The sequence below is a fragment of the Fusarium solani genome (assembly GCF_023522795.1).
Source record: "Fusarium solani strain SB1 chromosome Unknown bctg00000010, whole genome shotgun sequence".
Lineage (NCBI taxonomy): Eukaryota > Fungi > Ascomycota > Sordariomycetes > Hypocreales > Nectriaceae > Fusarium > Fusarium solani.
Window position 1 is genome coordinate 377,009 of NW_027072147.1, and position 14,156 is coordinate 391,164.

Consider the following 14,156-nt stretch of genomic DNA (forward strand, 5'->3'; position numbering starts at 1 on the left):
GGCTCGTCGGCCGCCGCGTGGATGTCTTGGCAGGGTCGAGAACACCATCTTTTCACAACTGCCGTTGCGCCTCGGCGTGAGGAGAGACAGAGAGCTATTGACAATAGTGTGCGCATGCAGTGTGAGCTGTGGACGGTTGAGCCAACAGACATCGTGAGAGTTGAGTCTTGGCAGTCATCTTTCTCCGGGGAAACATGGTGAGGGCAGAAGCAATAGAGGGAGTTGAGGCGTAACTATCGAATATTCGGGCTTCACGGTCGGCCGCCATGTTGAGAGAGGAGGCGAAAGGAGGTGAGAGGAAAATGGAGCAAAGAGGTTCGATTTTTGATTATAAAAGGAGGGCATTCCGACCTGCAGAGACAGAAATCAGCACACACAGTCACCTCTTCACAATCATCTCTTCTGCCTCTTCCTCCCTGATTGCCTATCCGGTCATTCACAATGAAGCTCCAGACTCTGGTTGTTCTCTTTGCGACTGCCGCCTCGGCCGTGTCCCCGCCTGTGTGCGGTGAGCGACCTGCGGCCTGCGATGTCATGTCCAAGCAGGACAAGAACGCGTGCAAGAAAAAGATTGGCATGTCTTCTACTCTTCAGTCTTTGACTCTGCTGACAATGTCTAGCTGCCATGGATCTCCAGAAGGAGATGTGCCTGGCTCCTCCTCGCACTGTCACTCGCACCGAGTTTGTCTACCCTACCAACACGGTGACCAAGACTCTGGATCCTATCCCCGTCACCCAGAAGGCCACAAAGACCATCACCAAGAAGGGCCCGGCGTGAGTTTTTACTTCATCAGAATCTTTGTGCGCATCTAACTTTGGCAGCATCACTCCTCCCACCATCACTCTCACTAACACCGACACCGAGATCGTCCACGAGACCGTCACGGATACTTCCACTGAGACGGACTACTTCACTGAGACCAAGACTGAGACGTCTACTCAGACTGATACCAAGACCGAGACCAAGTAAGACGAGCAGAGCAAGCTCTTGAGCACCTGGCTAATCATCACAGGACCGAGTCCAAGACGGAGACTGTTGACTTTGTCGCCCCTACTTGCGCTCCTACCATCAAGCGAGCTCGCCGCGAGGAGGCCCTGCCTACCGACTGCAGTAAGTTTACCATTGGTTACTCCCCTGCATCCAACCATACTGACTCTTCTCTAGGCTGCCTCCTGACCGTCACCAGCGGCCGTGCCCCTGATGCCACTTCCACCGCCACCGTCACCAAGCGTGCCACCACCGTCACCGTCTACGAGATCAACTCGATTACCGCCACCGTGACCCGTACCGTCACCGAGACCAAGTTCACCAACAGCAAGACAGTCCAAGCTCCCGAGACCACCATCACCGAGACCAAGACCGAGACTCAGACCGACCACGTTCCCACCACCGTCCACACTCCCGTCACCCAGACCAACACTGAGACCAAGACGGAGACCGAGACGGCCACCAAGACCGAGACCCAGACCAACATCGCCACCCAGACTGCCCCCGCCTGCGTCAACCCCTCCGCCTGGATCCAGCCCGGCAGCAGCATCAAGATCCCCAACAGCATCTCCCTCAAGAAGGAAACCCTCAACAAGAACCTGTTCGAGAACGCTTCCAAGTTCCTGACTAGATGCTGTGAGAAGTGCTTCTCCGACAAGAACTGCGACTTCTTCAAGGTCAACCTCGGCAGCCTCAGCTGCGACCTCTACTACACCAAGACTAAGGCCGGCGACTGCCTCCCTGCTCAGTGCCCTCTCGGCTTCCCCACCCTGACCCTTGGTAACAAGGACACCAGCACCTACTACCGTGGTCCTTGCTTCAAGTCTACTCCCAAATAAGTGATGGGATAGTGAACAGACGAGCGTGGCAGAGCTTCAAGTCGACCGAAGCTGTAAGGACTTTTTACGCGCTCACCTGGATTTGAGATGACTTTTTGACTTTGATCGACTATTTGGTGTTTTCTATGTATTTGATTAGTAGTAGTATGAATAATTTCTCATCGTGATGGTTGGTCTTGGCTTCTGGCGAGACTTGCTATCACTCTTTTGCACAATTCTCGGCGCTTGCAAACGTGTGACATGAAAAGGGTTCTCTCGTTAAAACATTCCGCAATTACCGTGCTTCTCCAGGTTTCTCCCGATCGGTCTTCCTTGCTTCAAGGACCCGCTGCGCTTCAGGGAGCCTTTTTGACCAAGTTTTGATCCAGTTGCATGTTCTTTGCAGTGATCGCCGAGGCTAAGTAGTTTCGCTTTCTACTTATGTCTGACCCAGTGTTTGCGTGCATTTGCATACATACCATCATCTCCCCTCGGGGAGAGGAGAGGTAATAGCTCGCAAGCAACGTCAAGGTTAAGTTGTTTTTAGCGTTCTATCGCTGCCGCCATAGAAATACTTCTATAAATAACCCGTGTTCTAGTGTTATACGGTATCGGGTTTAATGTATCTAGATGGCGCCCCGAGCGAGTATTGTGTCTCAGAGGTACTTTTTCATCCCGCGAGAAAGCACGCAAAAGGTACCCCGTACTCCGTACAGATACTCGAGGCCCCCACGCGTCTAGGCGCCCTAATGCGATCTGACCCGCTGTTAGTGGTGGACTAGTTTGCCAACCCACGGACGAACACAAGCGAAGAGGCTTGATGTCGGTAATTGTGGTGAGCAGTGAGATCGATAGGATATAAAAATTGTGGATGGCTAAGCTCATGTTTCTCAGGAAGAATATTTTCTGTAGATATTTTCCCTCGCCTCAGGAGAAAAGGGAGCGTGGTTGTTAGAAATACTGAAATAGAATGCCTCAAGCCACTTCAATACCACTCTAGACAAAAGGGGTTAGCAAGTTGGCTGGGCGACATGAAGGGCGGCTGATTCACTGCGAGGAAACAAAAGCAAAGACATTGGTCGTCGGATGAGGGAAAAAACCTCGTTGTCATCATCCTTCTTTTCTCTCATCTCAAGAGCAGATATCATGAATCCAGCCGAGGAATCAAACCAACCAGACGGCCACTGCATCTCTTACAGATGTCGACTGTGCCGCTTCTACATCCGCCTGGGCGAGACCGTAGTTGTGGGTGAGTAAGCATGAAATCAAAAGGGCGGATAGAGCTGACAGTTGGCAAATTAGATGTGGGTGATGGTAAACTCACACCAAGTTTCCCTTTTGGGCGCAACGCACATTTCGAGAGGGACCTACATATGGTCCTTCAAGGCTGTCACCTCAAGTGCTCACATGAGGAGGAGGGTGAGCAGCTGCCTGCTTATCACGTTGAGTGCCTTAGATACGCGCCGCCGCTCACTAAAGAGGGTCTCCGCGCCACCAAGTACACCTATGAGCCTACCACATCCGAGGACCCAAGGCGCGCCTCAAGGATCCGAGATGTGTCGGGTAGGAGGTTGCAGATGGAGTGCCCAATTCTACCCGCCGAAGTGTGTCTTCTCATCACTGAAGAGCTTGTTAGAGAATGTGCCGCAACTGCCACTCATGAGCTCTTGCAAGGTCGTGACCTGCAAGCACTGGATTCCGAGTTGAATATTTCACTGGGTGTGTGGGCTCGTTACACCTCCATCGACGGAATTCGCTATGTCGAGTCTCTTTCCAACACGGAGGACTCTCAGAGCGTCCTGCTTCTTAGCGCTGATAGGGCATCAGCTCCCGAGCTCCTTTACATCTCGGAAAATCACTTGGGTATCAGGCAAGTGGTATTTGCCAGCTACGAGCACGCGATCAAACTATCGGCCCTCCTATGCAAACCAAAGACAGATGCCTGGTGGCGGACCATCCCCATCACCGGCAAGAAGCTTATTATCGAGTCTGATGTAAGTGATTTGAGTACCTGTAGTCCTAAATGCTCATTATTTTCTAATAGGGCCTCAAATTACGATCCATTGCCTCAAAGTCAACCCGCAACTCTCCAGACTCGACAACTGTTGCGTGGCCTACGCCCATGGCCCCATTCCAAGAGCCCATGTTTACGATTTGGGCCAAGATTCTGATCAACAAGCCGATCATGGACATGTCTCGTACCCACCTCCGGACGGTGTCGTTGGATTTTAACGATCCGGCGATAACTGGATACTCGGTCTGCTGGATAAGCGGCGTTATGGGCATCCACGCACATTACGGGATGGAGAAGTTCGCCGCCTACGATAGCTTTGATCAGTGCTATGAAACCCCCACCTGGATATATATACCCGTTGGTCCTGGCGAGTGTATCAACGGGATCTGGACCAGAAGTGGGGGCGACTCGTTTGATGCTGGAGTCATGGTAAGGGCAACCCGTTCTCTCACCATGATGACCTTCTGACACTCGAAAAGTTCCAGACGAACCGGAGAAGACTGGTCGTGGTCGGACATTGCGAGGATTTCCAAGGTGAGCGTCTTGACGAAGCCAAGCATTGGGGAGAGCTGTCCAGCGTGAGTAAAACACGCTTTCGGGTACACTACCAACTCTCGTACCGCGGAGTTGAAAAGCTCGTCGCCCAACCCCTGAGTGGCCTTGAGCAATCCTTCTCTGGGAAGATCATGCCGCCATTACCCTCCCTGAACTATGCTGCCTGGCCGCGCTGCCATTACTCCACCGTGAGCCTAGAAAACGTGGTGGAAATCATCCCCTGCAGGAGGAAGGTCAAGCCACTCAACACCTCCTACTGTGCCATTACAGGCGTTCTCTTGCGCTACGCGAATGGCGGTCGAGCCTGTGCGGGCGAGTTTCGGATGGACTGCGCGGGCGAGCCTATAAACGTCGATGGTGCGTTGTTTGTATATCTGGGCTACACTGACAAAACTAAAATCATCTACTGGCACCTGTCGAGGATTGATCTTACCCTTGTCGACGATGACGAGTGTCCGGGTTGGTGGTGTCTAGCGATGGAGGGGACGCTTCAATGGTGGTTTGGCGACGAGGGCCGGTGCAGGATATCATGGATCGACGACATGGGCCAGATCCACTCAGCTGCCTAGTTAGATAATAGAGGACGGTGCTGGCGGATGGCCTTGAGAAGGGGTTGTCGTGGCTTGTCCTTGGGTTCACTAGCAATATATGTTATGAAGATAGTTGTATCTAGGGTTAGATAGCTTACTAACCCACTAATAAATACAAGCCAAGAGTCTTGGCCTTGGTAATTGTGGTGAGCAGTGAGATCGATGGGATATAAGGAGAATTGCTTAGGTTCATGTTTTGCAGAAAGGGGATTCTCTCAGATGCTCTTTTTCAATTGCAGAGCCAAAGGCTGATTGTCCGGAGGGACTCTATCCTCACGCTGAATCAGAAACACCATGGAACAAGCCCAAGAGCGGATAGATGAGCCAGAAAATCACTGTGTGACACGCAGATGCCGGCTCTGTCGGTTCCCCATTGAAATGGGCGAGATGGTGGTTGCTGGTAAGGGGCCAAGCGGGACAGACCCTCGTCAATCTTTGGGGTAGAAAGCTGACGCTCATGACCAGACGTGAATGGGTGGCTCACGCCAGCTTACGCCTTTAAACAATCTGCCCATTACTATGAGGATAAGCATCTGCTCCTTCAAGGTTGTCGAGTCGATTGTATCCATGAGGACGGGGAGTCAGGACAGGTTCCTTGTTATCACATCGATTGCCGCAAGTACGCATCTTGGCCCGAAGATCAATATCTGCTTCGTGCCACCGAGTACACCTATGAGCCCACGATGCGTGAAGACCAGAGGCGCGTGAACAGGACCCGGCTGTTACTGGGGAGGCGGCTGCAACAGGTCTACGAAAAGCTGCCTGCAGAAGTATGCTACATGATTGCGGGTGAGCTTGTTCGCGAGGTTGCCGCCATGGCTACCCAACAACTCTGGGAAGGTCGCCCACGCGAGCTAGAAAATGGCGACATTTATAACCGAATCGATATGAATGTGCGGGCTTGGTATATCTACATTGACGGAGTCCGCTATGTGGAATCTTTGTCCAGCTCGCCTCTGCGCCGAGGGCGAGCTGGTCGTCGACCCCGCGACCTCGTCCACAATTGATACCATCCATGTCTTGGAGGATCACATTGGAGTCAGACGAATCCTGTTCTCCAGCACCGAGCATTCGCAAAAGCTTGAATCTTTTCTCAGTACCCCGGTGAGAGATGCCTGGTGGCGCAACATCCCCTTTAGCACCACCGTCTTTTACGCCAACTTTGATGTAGCTTATTGTGCGACTTTCTGTCGTCAACGTCTAAAATGTTTATCAGGGCGTTAAACTGCGAGGCATCAAAATAGACGGCCGTGGTCCGCGCCCCGTCCCATCAGCAGCCATGCAGGGAAAATCAACCTCTGAAGACGTGGCGTGGCCCACGCCCATGTACCCGGCAAATGAACCAGTTCTTCACTATTCAAACTTGAATAACTGGGAAATCGAAGAGGAGCGCCGTAACGCAGAAATCACCCTATGGACCCCGTTCACTCGCTATCGCTTCCGAACCGTATCGTTCGACTGCAACGACCCAGCCGTGACTGGGTACTCTGTCTGTTTCATGTCCAGAATCAGGGGTATTTACGCTCACCGGGGAGAAGACCTGGAAATGTACAATGACGTTGATATGTACACCCGTAAAGGCATTTGGATGCACATGCCAGTTGACCCCGATGAGCGTATCACGGCCATTTGGATCAGATGTCAAGATGAGACGTCACATTCCGGACTGATGGTAAAGAGGACTGCCCGTATTCTCATGACAGCCTGCTGACATTTTTCGACAAGTTCCAAACAAACAAAGGCAGACAAGTCATGTTTGGATTGCGCACGGATTTCCGAACTCGCCTGGATAAAGAGCGTCTCTGGAACCCCCTACCCGGCGTCTCCGAGAGCCCGTTCCGGGTGTACTCCAAACTCTCATATCGGGGAGTCGACCAAATCGCCGTCCAGCCCCTGAACACCCTCGCCGAAGAGCCCCCTCCGCGGATGATGCCGTGGCCAGCCCTGCCCTCCCCCGCCCCTCGACGGCAACATTATTCCGCCGTGAGCCTAGAAAATGTAGCGCAGATAACACCTTGCGGCAGAGAAATCCCTTTTCAGGATGGCACCTTCTGGGTCATAACCGGAATCATGGCGCACTACGCGGATGGCCATCGAGCTTGCGCGGGCGAGTTTCGGGGGGACTGCGCGGGTGAAAGCATGCGGGTTGACAGCACATCATTGCTGATGATGGGATTTTATGTGGGAAAAGACAAAACGGCCCGATGGCTGGGAGCGATCGAGTCTGAGCCCACGGATGATGACGGATTCCTTAGCTGGAAATCCCTCCGCTGCGGAGGGATGCTTCAATGGTGGTTTGACGAAGAGGGTCGCTGTCAGATATTCCATTGTGACGGGGCGGGCCAGTTATCCCGGGTATAAATGGGAGATGGACTTGAAAAGGGCTTGCCATGGCTTGGTAAATGATTTCACGAGTGTTGTTGCGTGGTACGGCCGGGATATAGAAGGGTGGAAAGAAGTATTCAGCTCGCAAAGGTTCACCTGTCAATTAGGTCCCTGGCATTATTCAAGGGTTAAATCATCTAGTCAACCTGGTCTACCAAGAATACGCATCTACCTCGAGCTCGAAAACAACTCGTCCCTTCTTTGCCGCTGTAGTAACCGCAGCTCTCACGTCATCACAGAGTTCTCCTGGTTTACAAACCACGACGCCTACTCTGCTCCATCCGGCAGCTTCTTCTTCAGCCAAGATCAAGAGTTTAAACCTAAAAAGTATTAGCACTAAGGCTTAATATTAGACTTAGTAATAAATAAAAGTTTATAACGTACTTGATAAGCAAGCGCCGCAGTCAAGCAAGCGCCGCACTTTTCTACCTTACACCTAACCTTTCATTTAATCAATTGATTCTCAACAACCCAATATGTCAGCTACTACTATTGAAGCTAGAACCCTTCTTGCCCTTCAGGCCCTTCAAAATAACCCAAAACTAAGCATCCGACGCGCCGCAAGCACCTATACAGTCGATGAGCGACGACTACGTCGCCGCCAGCAAGGCATCCAATCTCGACGCGATACCATCCAGAAATCGCGCAAGCTATCCGATCTAGAGGAAGAGATCCTTATTCACTTCATTCTCGATCTGGATTCGCGAGGATTCCCCCCTAGGCTTCGTGGTGTAAAAGAAATGGCTGATCAATTGCTTGCCGACCGCGACGCGTCACCAGTTGGCACGCGTTGGGCTCATAACTTCGTTAAGCGGCACCCAGACCTCAAGACGCGTTTCTTTCGTAAATACGACTACCAGAGAGCTAAATGCGAAGACCCAATAATTATCCGCAACTGGTTTAGGCTCGTGGGGAATACAATCGCGAAGTACGGCATCCGATCAGATGATCTCTATAACTTTGACGAGACTGGCTTTCTTATGGGCATGATTGCAAGCGGAATGGTCGTCACAGGTTCAGAAAGGCGTTCAAAGCCGAAATCAGTGCAGCCTGGAAACCGGGAATGGATTACGGTCATTCAAGCGATCAATGCGGAAGGCCAGGCGATCCAGCCGTTTATCATTGGCGCGGGCCAATATCACCTCGCCAACTGGTACCGAGAAAGCAACCTCCCGGGCGATTGGGTTATTGCAACGACCCAAAATGGCTGGACCGATAATGAGACCGGTCTAGAGTGGCTAAAGCACTTTGACCGGTGTACAGCCAAGCGATCAAATAGTCGCTATCGTCTCTTAATCCTCGATGGCCACGAAAGTCACCACTCCATCGAATTCGAGAGATATTGCGAGGAAAAGAAGATTATCCGGCTTTGTATGCCGCCTCATTCCTCCCATTTGCTCCAGCCCCTTGACGTCGGGTGCTTTAGCGTGCTGAAGAAGGCTTATGGTCAAGAAATAGAGCGTCTGATCAGATGCTCTATAACCCACGTTTCAAAGACCGAGTTCTTTCCGGCCTTCTACGCCGCACACGAGGCCACTATGACGGAAAGAAAGATCAAGGGGGCTTTTAAAGGAGCTGGCCTTGTTCCTCTTGACCCAGAAACTGTGGTCTCGAAGCTTGATGTTCAGCTACGGACGCCAACGCCGGTTAAGGAGGCAGCTAAACCGTCGACCCCTTGGGCTTCAAGGACCCCAAAGACCGTGATTGAGGCCGGATCTCAGTCTGAATACCTCGAAAGGCGGATCAGAAGGCATCAAAGTAGCTCGCCAGAGTCAATCTTAGAGGCTCTACAGTCTCTTACAAAGGGGACAAAGGCTGTTATGCATCAGGTTACCTTATTGACGGCTGAGGTCAGAGACCTTCGAGAGGCGAATGAGATATTAAGCCGGCGCCGGAGGGCAAAAAGGACTAGACTGCAGAAAAGAGGGGTGATGACAGTAGAGGAAGGAAGGCAAGCAATTGATCAAATGGATGTGGATGCGCAGGTAGTGGGTGAATCGTCGAGGAGTGGTAGTCAACGAAGGTCGGCGCGACCGGGTATTCGGCGTTGTGGTGTCTGCGGCAAGCCCGGCCATAATGCAAGGACGTGTCAGGTAGTGATTGAGACGTCTGGGGAAGAGTATAGTGAGTAGTTTTAACTAATTAAATGGTTTATGGTATTTTTATCGCGATAACTCTAGAGGGGGTTAAAAAAAGTGCGGCGCTTGCTTGACTGCGGCGCTTGCTTATCAAGTACGTTAAGTTTAATTGATTAAATTTATTAATTAAATATACAATATATATTTCTTAGCTTATATAAATATATAACTAATAATAATATTAATAGTAATTTTGATAATAAAAGGATATTATAATAACGTGATGGGATGTATTAGTAAGGGTTTCAAGTTATGCGTAATGATATGGAAAATGCAAGAAAAAGCCGAGGGTATGGACCTGCTAAGCGCCGTGGCGGAGCTGCCGTTGCTCGATCAGGCTGAGAGCTGACCTACTCGCCTCCGATGAGACTGCCTGCAATCGTGCTGGTAGGTGTCTTGAGCTTTGGTTGAGGTGAGGAAGTTGGTAACAGGAGTTTGGCGCCAACGCTGTCATGACGATTGATCTATAGGCAGGTAGTTAATTATACATTACCCAAGTTTTGTCACATGATACCTTCTAATAGCAACAATGGCCGCCATCCATGCTTACGGCTCAGTGCACTTGACAACTAACTCATGCAGGTATGGAGGCAGGCATCCAGCCTCACTTTCCCCGCACAACCTCGCCGTCCTTCAACTTTGCACTGACAGTAACAGCAGCGATGGAAGCACTGGGCGCAGCAGCCTCGGTGGCCGGGCTCGTCAGCTTGGCCATCGAGATCCCGAAACTAATTGACACGGCCATCAGCATCCGGTCGGCTCCCGATGAGGCCAAGCAATTGTCGCAAACGGCAGGGGCTCTCATCACGACATTGCAGCGCCTCGAGGCGTTTCTCAAGACGGACGAGGCCAGGGACCTTGACATGGCAGCTGACTCGGCCCTTACTGTGTCCATCTCGGCCTGTCAGAGTCGAGTCCTGGCACTATCCAAGAAGCTTCGATCGCATTCACCACAAGCTACAGGCAGTGGCTCTTCGGGCCTGCCAAGCATCAAGGCGGCAGCGACGAGGTTTCGATGGCCGTTCGACAAGACCGAATGCCTAAGTCTCATCTCGGAAATACACGCCATGCAGAGCACATTTGAGTTCTGCCTCATAATGAAGAACTGGTGAGTTATCAGTCTCAACTGGTATCCAAGTTCCATATTGACAGGTTTACAGCCAGCAAATGGCCAAATCTCACCGCGAAGTAATCGCCCACTTCAAAACCCAGAGCGATACCCTTGCCCAGATGGAAGCGTCCTTTCCGGACCAGGCCGCCCATGTTTCGACCATGCTTGATAAGATCAAGATCGTTGAATCGTATGTGTCTAACGCAGCTCAAACACTCAGCCATATACAGGTTGGAGTGGAGGAGCTTCAAATGATGAAGAGAGGTCTGTCCAGTGACATTTACCTCTAGGGGGTTCGAGGCTAACAAGAAACTTTCCGCAGACCTTGCCGAGCACCATGCGGACAAGTTGCATGGCCAGGCTTTGGAATGGCTCTCTCCAATCGACCCATCTGAAAAGCATGAAGAGGTCAGAGCGGCTAGGCTAGCTGGGACCTGCGAGCAGATTCTTCGCAACGCCGAATTCCGACGATGGGTCAATACTCCACGTTCAGATGACTACGCCGGTGTGACTTGTTGGGTTGGCGATCCTGGCCAGGGAAAAACCTTTACCATGTAGGCTCTCTTCTTTCTTATGCACCCCTATCAACGACCGCACCATCTCACACTACTTGTAGGTCCCGCATAATCGATCATCTTCACGAGTTACATCTGTCCGACAACAGCATTTACGTAGCATACCTCTACTGTGACTATCAGAGAACCAAAGGCTATTCGGAAACATCTCTGGCAGGCGCCATCGTCCGACAACTGTTAGCTCAGCTCGACCAGCTCCCGAAGGAGGTTGCTGAGCTGATCCGTCACGCTCACCTCAAGCTCCGGAGGCCAAGCGCAAGGATGGATGAAATCATCAAGGTTTTAGCCCATCTCAGGTCTATTGTGAAGAGGCTCTTTGTCTGCGTGGACGCTCTCGACGAGTGCAAAGACGCGGACATGCTGGTGGCCGCATGCGCCAAGTTTCCGCTACCAACATCATTCATTTTTCTCGGGCGACGATCGATTGTCCAGACGGTCAAGCAATCCTTTCCAAATACTATTGATAGGCTGATGGAGCTGCAGCACAACGATGTTGACGCCATAGTTACGGAGCGGGTTAAGGCTGAGAAGCATCGCCAGCCAGAGCTTATGCCTGACTGGTTGATGGAGGATATTCGAATTGAAGTATCAAGGCTAGCAAATGGCATGCGAGTATTGATCTGATCCGCTATAGAGTCGCTTGATCTAACTGACCCGTTAGGTTGCTTCTCGCCTCACTCCATACCGCTTTGGTCCTCAGCCACGACACGATTCACCACCGCCAGGAGGCCCTTAAGAACTTGTCTAGCACCCTAGAGAGCGCCTTTGGTCAGTCTATTGCCCGCATCCGGGAAGGCAGCCATTCTTCCCGCGCATTCCGGGTCCTGGCGTGGATCCACCTTGTACGCCCATTATCCCTTGATGAACTTGGCCACGCATTGGCAGTTGAGTGCAAACATACCCGGTTTTACTCGGACAACCGCCCTAGCCCCATTTCAATCCTCGACTGCTGCCTTGGATTGGTGAGACTTGACGATTCGAAAGGATCTCGACGCATCTTCGACCCGTCTGCAACAGTTACACTCGTTCATTCAACTCTGAGCGTCTACCTGGACTCTGATCCGGAAATCCTCAGAGAAGTGGCACCAACATTGGCAGAAATCTGCCTTACATATCTTTCATTCGACCCAAGTGAGCGGCCTGAGATCCTGCAGTCACTCATGTCTGATTCATGGCTGCAACTCCTCCACAAGTCACAACCACTGGCCCCCCAACTAGTTGCCAGAGTCTGGACCTATTGCATGGCTGTGAATGCCTGTGTCAACCAAGCCAAAAACCATAGATCGTTGGTAACGGCTTCCATGACACTCCCAAGGCATGCGCAAGCGATTGCATCTCATATTGCCAAGGTCCGATCGAAATGGCTAAGTCCTGCAGGTTTACCCATGATCAACACAGTGTGCATGCTCGGGCTTGATGCCTTCGATCCGTTTCTCTTCCGGCTAGCAGAGCATGGGAAACAGATAAATATCAACTCTGTCCTCAGCTATGATAGCTTCGGCATAACTCCTCTAGGGTGGGCTCTTCTTCCTAGAAGCCAGTTTGGCAACTACCCGGGCGCCAAGTCTTTCACGTGTCCACTTGAATCTTTTGAGGACGGCCTTCAGCGTGCAGAAAGGCTGATCGAGGTGTTCCGTGTGTTGGATCCAGTCGAGCCCATGTGGGATACCGACGCCCTGGCTTTGATCCGCAACACCCTCGCGACATATTCTCGAAACGGTCATCGCATCAAGTACTCTTTCAGCACTCCCTTTTTGTTCCTTCTTGACAATTGTCTGTCTGCCCCAGGGGCGACGCAACGGTGTGTTTCACAGATCGAGAACTATACGAATATCACCTTCTGGTCATCTTTTCGACGCTCTCCACGGACCTGTAGCCATCCCACCTGGAGCCTCCTGATGCTGCGTACGGAACCTAATATCCATAGGGAGAGATTTATGGAACCTAAGGAATCCATCGAGAACAAGGTTTCAACCAAGGCACCCTGGGTAGCCGAGGATGACAATGACGGCGAAAGACGACGCTCGGTACTGACGGGTGTGAGGTGTATGACGGCTTTCTTTGAGCCTGCATCATCCGTGCCGCTTCTATTCATACCTGACTGGCTTCAAGACCGCTGTCGTCTGTATTGCCACAGCCGGGATGACGTGATGCAGGAGGCGACACAGCGACTGCCTGAAACCTTGTGCTGGGTATACATGCTGCGGCGAGAGGCTTTATTGCATGTTGGTGCGGCCAGCGACAGTGTTGGAATGGTCAACTACGCGCTCTTCAAATACAAAGTCGATGCAAATGGGAGTGATAATAAAGGCCAAACAGCTCTGCAGGTTGCTCTGAATCTCGGGTCGAACTCTGCTGCAGACATCCTGATTCGACATGGCGGTATCGACATGAGTGTCCGAGACTCGAAGGACGCGACGCTGCTGCATGTCTGTGTGCGGCACGAGCAGACCGGGTTCGCCTCGATCATCCTGGGTAAGCACCCAGAACTGATCAATGCCGGAGATCAGCTCGGTAAAACAGCTCTTCATTATGCTGTATCCAAACCATCATCTCGCATGGTGAAGCTCTTGCTTGTAAATGGCGCCGACGTCAACATTGACGACGCGGCTGGCAACACGCCTTTACACGAAGCAATCCTCAAACAAGATGCCTTTATCTGCAATATTCTCATGGAGTCGCAGTCTGGAGACAAGTTTTCCGCTAGAAATCTCCAACGTGCCTGGAATCTGGCTTTCGAAGCTGGAGCAAGCTTCATCATGACGCTGCTGCGAGCTTTGCAATCCAACTCTTCAAAGCTACTCACGGCTGGTGATGACCAAACCAGCTCTGCCCTGAGCTACAGCAAGCGCACTCTTGCACTGCTACTCGCCAACGAAAACACACCGGACTTTACTGAGGCGGATCTCGCTTTCATGATGGAGCTAAGTCGGGATCCACAAGTTTCCGGGAGCGCATCCCTTTCCATGATTTCGGCCAACG

The 14,156-nt window shown here is 51.7% G+C and overlaps 2 protein-coding genes across 2 annotated transcripts; both read left to right on the forward strand.

Moving 5' to 3' along the window:
• Window positions 1-441: 441 nt before the first annotated feature.
• On the forward strand, window positions 442-1,827 carry MRS44_014167 (uncharacterized protein; the record flags this gene model as incomplete). Its single annotated transcript, XM_065618298.1, has 5 exons — window positions 442-508; window positions 621-774; window positions 823-966; window positions 1,014-1,111; window positions 1,166-1,827. The coding sequence occupies 5 exons, from the start codon at window positions 442-444 to the stop codon at window positions 1,825-1,827; spliced, it is 1,125 nt and encodes a 374-aa protein (XP_065474370.1).
• Window positions 1,828-2,952: 1,125 nt separating this feature from the next.
• Window positions 2,953-4,944, forward strand: MRS44_014168 (uncharacterized protein; the record flags this gene model as incomplete). Its single annotated transcript, XM_046272434.2, has 4 exons — window positions 2,953-3,055; window positions 3,109-3,800; window positions 3,851-4,249; window positions 4,300-4,944. 4 exons carry the CDS (start codon window positions 2,953-2,955, stop codon window positions 4,942-4,944), a joined length of 1,839 nt encoding a protein of 612 aa, XP_046124191.2.
• Between the last annotated feature and the right edge of the window lie 9,212 nt (window positions 4,945-14,156).